This window comes from Apteryx rowi, unplaced genomic scaffold (assembly GCF_003343035.1).
Source record: "Apteryx rowi isolate R43461 unplaced genomic scaffold, aptRow1 scaffold_172, whole genome shotgun sequence".
In the NCBI taxonomy this organism is placed as follows: Eukaryota; Metazoa; Chordata; class Aves; order Apterygiformes; family Apterygidae; genus Apteryx; species Apteryx rowi.
Window position 1 is genome coordinate 878,081 of NW_020447997.1, and position 12,344 is coordinate 890,424.

The window sequence follows — 12,344 nt, forward strand, 5'->3', positions numbered from 1 at the left end:
TAAACCTCCTCTAACTTCTGTTCTTTGCACTTTCATAAATGATGCACCAGATGCTTGATATCTCTATCTTTGCTGTCCCAGTTTGAGTTTGGAGATCTTTTCCTTAGATCTTTTACCGAGGCTAAATGAGCCCTGACAGTCCTGGTTGAGAATCAGTTTTCCTTTTCCTCAGTTTGTGTGATCTCTAGCACCTTCTCCCAAATCATCCAGAAAAACAGCATCAAAGTTCCTTCTCTGATTTCCTCTGTTCATGAGACAGACACTATTTTACTGTACCTCAGGCCAGGGAATGGAGTAGAAAGCACGTGTGATACTCAGGCCTATAGCAAATTTGCAGTACAGTGAGGGAAAGGAAAGCAGGAACACTATATGCAAGCAAACCCCTGATTATTTGATACTATCTCAGAACCCCCCATCTTCTGCTAAGAATCAGTTTATTAGAAAATATTTATGATTTTACTGTATTCAGTATCTGCTTAATATGATTACAAATTGAAACTATAATTTCTTCCCTCAATGATTAAAATTAACTAAGGAGAAGGATTAATTAACAGACTTCACTTACATGACCAGTGTCACACATCATTCTTAGTGAGACAGTCCCAAAGAAAACAGTCTCAAATATATTTGCTATGGCTGAATACATTAAAACTCATGTCAGAGATAATACCTTCTTCTATAAACAATGTCTTCAGTGAATATAGCAGCTTTTCTGTTTGCACAGTATCAGTTATCATCTTTTAGTGCACTTTCGGAATTTAAGTTTGTATTAAGGCTATCATATACAATATAGCCGCTAGTTCTACCTGCTTAAGAAGAAATGATAGCTGGGTGATCCTTAGAGGAGTGAAGTCACCATTCTGGAGGTATAACCAGAGTCTATGACAGTCTCAGTCCAGAATTTTCTTATTTGCGTTTTACCTTTAATTCTACTTAAATATGAATATTAATATAAAAGTCCTAATATTAATATAATATTCTTAATATTAAATATTAAGGTTCAATATACTATAAAAAGAAACCCTACAGAATCATGTTTATAACCAGACCTGTTTAATATGTTGATTTCTACACTTAAAGGGGATTAAATATATCTTTACACTTAATGTTTAAGTATAAACTATCTAATTATTGAAATCAGAAGTAATTTTACAAAGAATATTTTCATCGCTCAAGCTGTCCATTAACAGTGAGAATATAACTTTTCTTTGATAGCAAACATTTGCTTTTGTCTCTACTTTCCCCTTTCTGCTGCTTATACAGTGGCATGCCCTTGTAAAATTTATGTTGCAAACACTGGAAAAGAATGCCCAAATCTAACTACACAAAATACCTGTTCTAATGGATCTTTTTCTTTTGATTAGGCTTTAGGAAAGAGAACCCACAACCTAGCCTTTGAACTTAAACTTCTTTGGAGTGTTCTTTTTACTTAAGACAGCCAAAGGCATAAAAGCTGATTCATTCAAAATTAACATTAGCCAGTTCTTCTCTCCCACTTTGTTGACCAGAGGTTCAGAGCATTTTAACGCAGAGATTCATTTAAAAACGCTGATATATAAATCATTTGACAATATACTTTGAAGGAGTGTACAGCCTTTTACCCACTGCTACATTGCTTATACATTTGTCCTACAACACTCAGTGCTTGTATAACCCTAAATAAAAGTAAGAATTCAACTGTGTTTGGAAGACAGGACAGTGAGGAGTAATAAGACAGAAGCAAGGGCATTTTTTCCCTTTTGGTTGCATATGCAACCAATAAAGTTTGTATTTACGTATTTGTCAGGGATTTCAAATCCAATGTGTTATTTATTTTTCAGAAGGCCCTCTCAGTTCATCTATTAACTGTTACCCGCTGTGGCTAGAGAGGCATGAACCCTGGGAAAACCCTAACTGCTCTAAGGGAAAAAAAATATTGTGACCACACAACACAAACACTTAAATCATTGTCTAACTGACCTAGCCTGGGAGCTGAGCTCAGCTTTCAGCCCAGGGTTACTATTGCCCTGGCAAGGTAATTTCTTCCAAAGACAGATGTTTAGTTGTGCCTGATTGTCCCACAGTAGTTATGTCCAAATCTTGACCTCTGCAGTCCTTCTCATGAAGAAACTGTCGTTAGTGAAGACGTGGTCTTTGTTTAGTTTAAGCCAGCCTGCAAATCACTACTAGGCCAATGACCATGATGGTACCTTGGCAAAGCTTGTGAACATGCTCAATATATGTATCTTTCAAAAGACTCAATCTAATTTGAGTTCACACGTAGAAAACAAGAACTCTTGTGCTTTTCCTGGTGGCTATCCTTACGTCGGAGATGTTCCCTCATGTTGCACTTGGATCTCCAATCTGAGGGACTGCCTGAGGGTGCTGTGGGGCATTTGCAGCTAGAGCTGACTTCAGTTCGAATTGTGGGTGCTCAGCATGCCTCAGAATTGGGCCATGCATTTTTAAAAGCTATCAAACATTCTGTTGTTAAAATCTCTTTTTTTGTGTGCCAGAACAACAACAACAAAAAAAAGCACGTGAATTTCTGCTGGCTCTGCAATAGTAACTATTGCTGTCAGCATTTGTTTATGAAAACACATGAAAAATAACAAACTAACATTCTCCCTCTACCCCACACTGAGCTACACATACTTTACTACTGTTAGTAAAAAGACTGTATGTCAGCTAGGCTGAAATAAATTTCCAAAGCAGTTTAATGGACTAACAAGTCAAGTGTCTTCATACTGATGGCTTGCACAGGAGTATGTAGGTTGACTTTTAATCCATTACACTGGTACAAGTTTTCTAGCACAGAGTAGGCATTAGCAGGCAAGCCAAGGGCTGAACTGACAATATAGACTGAATTAGCATTTCTTTTATCAAGCAGTGTGGAATGAACAAATGCCAAGACATGTGTTTTTCTAGTTTAAGGCTACACTGAGGGAACATTATTTGTGAATACTAACATTGACACATTTACAATGTTAGAACTTGTTTGTACTTGTTAGATAATGTTAATTTGCTTGGTGTTGCTACACTATATCTGTTGAATATTTCAGAACCACTATATCTTACGCTGTTCTGAATTAAAAATGGATAAAAACATGCCAGATGATAGTAAAGAACAGATCTGTTTTGCTGTTGTCAATAACATAGAAAGTAATTTTGAAAGACCTCATCTGACACTTGCCTTCATACTTGAAATGCACACTCAACTGCACAATGTGGCATGCCCCATGGAGGTAACAGCATAAAGATGTGTTTTCTAAATTATTTTTATGCTAAGTAGCATGTACAGAACATACTTTTCTGGCAATGAAGAGGAATTGGATACAAGTGATGACACACCTATGCAAATAAAACATTCATGAAAAGAACAGGAGGGTATTTGGTTCTTTCAGGCTCTAGGGTTGCTTTTTCAGCATGAAGTATGTGATTGGATTTCTCACCGACAACTGTATGGACAGTACCAATAAATGTGGGCCAGTAATGAAGGGTGTGAAGAACAGCAAGAGAATGGATAGATTTGCACTTGCTCCTGTCATAACTGCAGGGCTCTGTATTTAGGTGACAAGACTGTTTCTTTTCCAAACTCTACCCTGTTAATAGCATGCCATTCTGTTGGAAAGTGAGTGATTTTTTCTTAAAAGCTTGTCACCTCACTTAAATTTAAGCAAGATGGGATTTTTTTTTTTTCTCTATAGAGAGAAACTAAAGCATAAACTGACCGTCCTTGGAAGTTCCAGTGATCAAATCTAGGGGAACAATATTTAGCTCGATTTTATATCATTTTATTTCTGGTTCGTAACAAGTAAAATGAAACTCAGGGAAAAGGAAACACTGATTTGTTTCAACTTACATAGCCTTTGAAATAAGGTGAAGAAATCATCTGATTATAGGAAAAAGCATATACTCCCCAGAACAGAAAGATGAACATCTAACAAAACTATCTGGTAGTAAGGTCTAAGGGACTAATGATTTTGGTCTAAGGTTGAGGCACAAATTATTTTCTTTTTTTAAAATGTAACTTCACACATGACAGTATTTCAGATTGAGATTCGGGGAAGACTACTAATTTCAATAAAATGAATTATTATTTTGCAGCTTTGGGAACAAACTAGGAAAATAATGTTTGCATGTGTCATAAGAGCTCCTCAATTAGAAAATGCTGTCTTTTACAGTAGGAGGAATTTCCATCACCAGTGAAGGATATTTCTCTTTTTGATGCTGCCATGTTCTGAAATCCTCTGACTCACCATACTGGAGGACCATATGCTTTTTTATAAATTTTCAATGAAGCAGACTGTTGCATTGCTAAGGGAACTTCCTCTCCTCTTTTTTTCACAAAAATACCAGCTACTTCTACAACAAAAAAGTCATACAATTGTTGTTACAGCATGGTAATATTACGGAAGCTACTTTGAGGAGTGGTCCGAAGACTATTTGCCAAACCTTTTGATCCTTAGTAATCAGAACAGAAGTGCCCAAAATCCAGAGATTAAAGGATTAGGCCTCAAGAAAGACTTGTGGTATTTCAAGAAAATGTGACTGATGCTCACCACTTATTTTTTACAGTGCTGATGAGATTTAGAGTTTAAGGTCCTTTCCTGTTCAGACATAAAAGCTGCTGTAATCAGAGTATTAATAGGGAAAAGTACTCTGGTTGGGGATTCAATATGTTTAAATTGTTGAGCCAAGGTTATTGTTTGGATTAGGTTAGAAAGGATGATACTAAAATACGTAAGCTCCAATAGCACAGCAAAGCAGAGAAGAATAAAGAAAAACTTTTTTTTTTAATAAATAGAATAGAATCTAGACACCGTAAGTATGTCGGTTATAGCTATATGAAAAATAACTTAGAATAGGCTAGAAACCAGGTGTAATCTGTATGTCCACACGGCTACTAGAAACAGAACAAACATTTTACCTGAACTGAAATGCGTATGAAAGCAGAAGTACAGACGCTGGAGATGGAAGAGACATACTGGGTCAGCCTGCCCAGCCCCCAGCGCTGCGGTCCCCCAGAGTCGCCGGGCTTTGTTCCCGCACCCCTTCCCTGCTTCTGCCGCCCAGCACTTGCTGTGGGAACAGCTAACAGCCAGCACGGTTGTTTTACTAGAAAACAAAAGATAGCAGGCTATACAGGCACTTAACCATCTTGGTACATTTGTAGGTAACGTCTAAAGACTTTTTGCAGGTTTTACATATCCAAACAGCTAGCAGCTTTTGCACAAAAAAAAATGCATGGCTATTAATAATACTTGGTCTCCTTTGTATTTTAGGGAGGCATTATCTTGTGAGAAAATACCAGCATAAACATACATTCCAATACACAGTCATGCCATTTGAAACACTGCTGGATTATTATTACTGATTAGGGGAGAAAAAAACAAACCAACAGCTGTCTGGGGAATTCCCTCCATGTCTGGATTACTGATTTAATAGCTCCACATTGTCTAGATCCTATCACTCCACTAATATTTGAAAATACTATGAATTAGTTAACATCATTATTATTTTCTCTGTAAATGCATAAAACCCATATATTTTATCAAAATTACTCTGATTTTTAGGTGAGTTCAGTATTAGCTACCACTAGCACTAAAGAGCTCCACATGACAGGAACATGAAATATCATGGATATAGCAATTGTATCTTTCTTAAATAAAAACTAAGATGAGAACTTTGAGTTAAAAAAAATCTGACTTTTCAGAAAGCTGCTAAGTACTAAATTTCACATGCAACCCGTTCCAAAATTCTGCTCTTCCTCCTCTCCCCTCCAGGAAATCACAGCTAGAAAAATGAAGCAGAAATTTAAGGCAGAGAAACTAATCAGCTGTGAAGGGGGGGGTAAGTGTGACAGTTGCTTAGGTTGCAGTGATATGCCTTAGATACAAGTTCCGCATCCCCTGTAGTACACTGAGAAAACATAAAGAGGTGCCTCGCGGCTTTGCGTTCCTCGGCAGCCTCTGCCCCGTGCTGCAGCAGCCCTGCCGCCGGCTTCCTTCCTGCTTGCTCCTCGCGGCCTCCCCGCTTGCGCGGTGTGCAGATCAGCGGCAGCTCCCGTCACGAGCACCCCGAGACGGGCAGCCCCGCCAACCCACGTACGCTTTCAGAGGGCATCAGGCTGCTCGGGAGCCACTCGCCCGAAAACACGCGCGCTGACGGAGAAGAGCACCAGGACTGTGAACGCAGCCACGGTGCAACAGAGAGGCTCTTGACGGCTGTTTAAGGCAGGCTGGGGAAACCTAAGCGCTACAGGCCGTCCTGCTCGCAGAGGATGGGCGCACCAGCAGGAAGGGCTCAGTTTGGGGGGGCTGCCGCAGCGCAGCCTCCCCTGCCCCAGCCCCAGTGCGCAGGCTGCCGCAGGCAGCGACCCGTCCCCCGAAACAGTCTTCCTTTCGCAGATGGAAGCGAAGAGGCAGTATTTTACTGCAGGCCTCTCTCCTACATATATCCTAATTGATTTTAGCTCTACCACATACCAAGGGCAATATATAACTCTTACCATCATTCTTTGTCTAAAAATGGTAAGCATTTTTGCATATATAAGACGCTACTTATGCTATTTATTTATTTAGCCTGAGTCTCATAAAAAAAGAACAAAAACATGAGCAAGGTATCAGTTTATTGTCTCTTCAGCCTAATACATTTGCAAGGATTTTTATGCAAAAATCCATTGTCCTAAAACACTATTGTTCCTCTGTTTCAGACAAGTTATGTACATACACAATAAATCCTGTCCCTCCCTATAATGTTGGCTATTGATGGCATTCAGGTCTTTACTAAATGTCCCAATTTTTATGAGAAGCATGGAAAATTCCATCTCATGAATCTTGAGCCGACTGGTAAGTGCAACAAGTCAATAACAATTTTGCTTTAGTAAAAACTTCAGTACTGAGCCCAACATTTTTAATGATGTAAAGATTTTTAATAATGTAAAAATAATAATGAACAGAACTTCAGGCATTTTCTATTACTGTCCAGTGAAAGAGGCAGGTATATACAAGTGGAACACAATACTTACAAATTGTGTAGGTTAGTGTTACATCTCTGGGAACTGAAGTTATATGCTGGAAATAAAGAACAAATATATCTATATAAATTATGTTACTTATGAGTCAAAGTTGTTTTTTTTAAACCAGATAAACTAACTGCTACTACTGCTTTAGGTAACAAACCAGACCAATTGCTGCACTACCAATGACCAAATGTGATGTAGCATGGAAGCATAAAAAGATACAAAAATACTTCCAGAATCTCAGAAGTACATAGATCAGTTCTTCATCTTAGATAATGAGGTTATTCTGATGACAAGTACACATACAGAGATATCTTTCATGATAGAGTATCTCAGATACGAAGTAGAACAAAAGAAAGCAGCACATTTTTGGATCCACTATTTTAAATGGAATATACTTGGATATAGTTCTATTGATTAACCTCTGGTTTTGGTTACTTCATAGAGCAATATAACTTTTTCATCTAGTAAAAAACCCTGCAAGAAACTCATGTTCTCCTCCAAAACCAAAAATCCAAGTAGTCTCACATTTCTGAATTGATAAAAGTGCTGCAGTCAGCACAGGAAGACTTTTTGTGATTGTCTCATAATATGATGTATTCCCTTACTTAATTTGATACATCTTTTTTGGACATTAATCTCTCAAAATGGATGAGCAATTTCTTCTCCAACACATTTTCCATTAAATGCTTATGAAGGATATTAAATGAAATGATGCTTTTATTGACGCACAGATGATTATATCACTGTTGGTTTACTTGAAAATGGATCTGAAATTTTGGTTTATCTATTACAGAAAGAGTAGCCAGGAAAAATATTTTAGATGTTGATTGTAACTTCTGCAGAAAGTTGTGGTTGGTTGGGTCCGGCATGCAGATTAAGATCCATCTCTAATTATTTCCTATCTGTTTAAGTCTAACAACATGTGTAGGATTGCACAAGACAAAGAGAATAGAACCTTGGCCCTGAGATTCTTAAAATCTATGTTGGCATACAGAAATCTCAAGTGGGATTAAACGAGCTTGTACAAATTACACAGCACTACGCATTATTCTCCTTGTAAATATGAACATTACTGCATTGATAAATAACAGCTGTAAGCTAGGAAGAAATCTTTTTAAAGGAAGAACTAAAATAAAAGAATAATAGCTGGAGTCAGACAGATCTAGGATCCTAGTTAAGGAACCCAGCTTTAAGGATGTGCTTCAATGATATTAATAACAAGAGAAGCACATGATTAAACACAATCCTGAATGGAGTTATATGGCGAATTGAGGCTATAAACCTTAGGTTTCTTGCTGAAGGAACACATCTTGCGAGTAAACTGCTGAGATACTGCATATATATTTAAAAATTTTCAAATACAACACATACAATGTTAAATGCTAATTAAAACCATCACCTGTATTTCTCTCCCCAGAAAATAATTCATATTACTGATAATTTTAAAGCAATAATAGATTTAATTTTAATATAGTAAGAAAACACACAACAAGAAAAATAGAAATACCAAATTTTCTTCTAGGTAATAAGTACAAACCAGAACCGTTTGTCATTCCAGTGTTTCTCTGCTACTACATGAACTTTCTTCCAGGTTCTGAATATGCCTAATGCATACAAGACCAATCTCCTTCCATGAAAAGACACATATTTTGCTCACAACATAACTGGGATTCAGTAAATTCTGAATACCACAGCAGTATTTTACAGTTCCTTTTTGGAAAAGCAGAATACTTGGAGGTGAAAAGACAAAATCCAGTCCTTTGTACCACAATGGCTTTCATACCCCATAGAAAAGATACTATGAACAAAAGATTTATCTAAAAGTGTAAAGAGAATAGCTTAATATAAAAATCTCATATTTTTATGTGGGGAGAGGAGGAAGGCCACAAAATTTGTGCCCGCAGAAGGAAGAGAACCAATGGTAGGTAACAAGTAAATAACGCATGTTCTTTGGCCTACACTTTATACTGACCCTCAGCTGTCTTCTACAATAAACTATACTAACATCATACCAGTTACACACTCTTCTGTCCAGAACAACTCAGTTATACTGATTGAGCTTTTTTGTTCTGTATATCTACCTCCTCCTTCTCTGAAAGATAAGTGGTAATGCAGTGAACCACATAATTTGGAATGTATACATTTTTGTTAGAGCCATTTAATTCTGGGATCTTATCTCCCTCAATAAACGTTATAAAACAAACAAAAATTTAAACACATGGAGACTACAGAAGAGTGATGATGTGCTATCCTAATCACGGAAGGATACAAGCAATAGGTCCCAAGCACAGCTCAAAACGATCACAAATGCTGATCTGTTTGAAATCTACATCTAAATCTGATGTATACATAGTTTTGGAAAGACAAAAACATTTTGATTTTACAACCATGTTTGAGCCAGCTTTTAAAAAACTATTATATGGAAATTGTGAATTTGCTAACAAATAATGTTGGATAAATCTCAGACCATACCAATGTTATGCTTTAATATGCTTTTTTTGCAGATAAATACTGAGATAAATTTTCCTAGCTCCTTATGCATCTTGCTATTGGTTGCCATCTCTAATATAAGCCTATTCTCTACCCAGTTACCAACTATGTATTACAGAATTAACAACAACTGTTAAGGTCGCATCAGGTCAACTTCAAAGTGATAAAACCTTAATGGACTAAGGGATCAAGAATATAACACCACCTCTTATTGCTGATTTCTATGTCTCGCCAGAGAAATACTTAAAACGCTAAGAAATATTTATTTAGACATACCAATCTTTTAATATTATTTCAAAACATAAGTAGTTGATTTCTAAACCCAGTTGATACATTCCACACAAAGATATTTCAATAAAACAAATCATATTAAATAAATCATGTAGTGGATCTTATAAAAATTGTGCAGAACCTGCAGTCCTAATATATATGTATGTTATTCTTCCCAGAGAGCTTTAAACAAAAAGAAAATTGTGTTACTGTGTTTGTTAACATACTTAATCATTTATGATATAATAATTACCCTTCTTTTGCTTATTAACAGTTAGCTAAAAGCTGCCTAGAAAACCAGTGGCTCTAATCTCTCTAATCCCAACCAGTGATTTTGTTGCTTGAGTATCTAACTAGCAGCGATCCTCTAGCTAATACTTTTGACATTTTTAACATGTCATGATTTTATAGCTAGATTGGATGAGAACTTCAAAAATAATAATTATACTACTAAAATTATATTTCATTTTTGAAAAATAAATAGTATTTTTCTTTGGAAAAAAGATGCTGCTGTTGGTAAACAGCACATTGCTCCGTGTAGCTCATCCTGCCAACCTTATTTCCATTCTCTGGATTCCTCTGTTTCTCTTAGAATCCCAAAATATTTCTAAAACCTCACTTTGGTTTTAACATTTTAATCTCTTGAGGAATCTATGATTTATTTCTTAACAACATCTGTCTTTCCCCCTTTGGAGGTTTGGTTTCTACTATTGACCTCTCCCTTGTTCCTCCAAATCAAAAACTTAACTGATGGAGTTAAAATTCCCCTCATCTTTATTTTAAAGGCCATGGTTAACCTCTTTTTAGTCTTACTGTCAAAAAAGAACGATAATGGACTGACTTCTTGGCTATTTTTTCAGAAGTGCTCATTCTTCCTTTTTTCCCCATTTATATCAATACCAATGTTACTGTTGGGCACTTTCATTTTCTGTTTTGATGATATTCCTATTTTTTACCTTTCACTAATCACATTTGCCATGTCTTTCACTTCACTGCCCTTTATCTCACTATGTCACATTTCTACTGCTCAAAGTTATTCTCCTCCAAGCACTTTTTTTGCAACTAATACTTATGCAGAAAACCTTCAACTAGTCATAGCCCTTCCACTTTCAGTTAAGTCCTTTTGTTTCCTCTGTGTGAATCTCTTCATTAAAATCATATACACTCCATGAAATTCAATATATAGAACTGTATAACTCCCTCTATATAGCTACCTAGATATACACGTGGTTTTATGTGTGCTCATGTGTGCAGAGAAAGACAGAGATGGTTATGAACAGACCCTGCACGGTCAACCAAATCCTGCACAGGCTCAGTACTTCTCAGTATCTTGCTTTTCTAATTTTTCCTCAGCGCTACAAAGTGGGTAAAAGTGAAGGACTGAGTGAGTGTCAGGAAGAGAATCAATTAGTGTATGGAGGGGCAGCATCAATTAGTAACTTGTGAAAAGAAAAATGAATGAATGAGCAAGTGAGTGGGAGAATGAATGATGTGTGAAAAGAGGAGTGAGTAAGCGGGTGACTGTAAAGGAGAAAAAAGAAAATCAAACTGTGGGAGCGAGGAGCAAGAGGAATGCAGAGATTCAAAAGCAAAGAGGACAAGGCTGAAAAAAAGCAAAAGCAATCACAGGAACAGAAAATGCACAGCGAGAAAGACAACAGAGCAAAAGAGCAGTAAATCGAAGTGATACAGCTGTCATAAAACAACTGCAAAAGCATAAGCTTCATAAACTAATATAAAGGGATGGCAAAAGGACAATATGTAGCAAGGACAAGCTGCAAGGGGAAGGCTTTCTGTTGTAAATCAGTTTATTGTAATAAACCTTCACTGAATGATAGAAAAGGATGAAGAGAGGTAATTAGCATCTCTTCATGCACATACTTCCTGACCTTCAGATTCATAAACCTTTCTGTGCTTTCACAGTTCTCGCTATGGGCAGACGCCCTCGAGACGTGTCTCTGACTCGGACTGAACCCCTCCACCGCAGGGCCTCGAGGGGCCCGTCACGGGCAGGTCGCAAGGCCTATTCCGGCCTTCAAACACACACGTTGCTTTGGCAGTGAGGTCTTTTGACGTTTAACCTCATCCTCCCCGCTGGACTCGTTTTTCAAGCCACCGATCCCCTCTTTCACCTGCTTTTTACATCTCCCTCCCCCAAGGTCTCGGCCGTCCCGGCGCCATGTTGGGAGCCGGGGGGCCGTGAAGGGCTCTCGCCCGAGGGTCCGGTGCCCGCTTTGGGGCTGCAACCGCCGTTTCAGAGGGCTCCTGACGCAGTCGAGCAGCGCCCGGGGGAGGCCATGAAGCGTTTCACAGCTTCGCTCCGCCTGGCGGCCAGAAGCCAACCGCGGCTGCCCACGCCTGCAATGGCGGCGGCCGGCGCCCGCCCCCCGGTGCCCCACGCAGCCACGAGCAAACGGGGCAGCAGAGGGAGCCGGGGGGCCGCTCGCAGAGCGAGAGGAGGGGCGCGGGAAGAGACGGGGCCGCCCCGCCCCGCCCCGCCCCGCCCCGCCCCGCCCCTAACGGTCGGCCGCCTCAGCGCCCCGGTTGCCGTGGGGAAGGCGACGCCGCGCAGCAGCGC

General features: G+C 38.6%; 1 protein-coding gene across 1 annotated transcript in view; it reads left to right on the plus strand.

Annotated features, from left to right (window-relative positions):
* Positions 1-6,736: 6,736 nt before the first annotated feature.
* Positions 6,737-12,344, plus strand: part of TEX9 (testis expressed 9) — a 33,907-nt gene continuing 28,299 nt past the window's right edge. The window contains exon 1 of the mRNA XM_026060911.1: positions 6,737-6,830. Within this exon, the coding sequence (XP_025916696.1) occupies positions 6,737-6,830 (94 nt within the window). The remainder of the gene's footprint in view (positions 6,831-12,344) is intronic.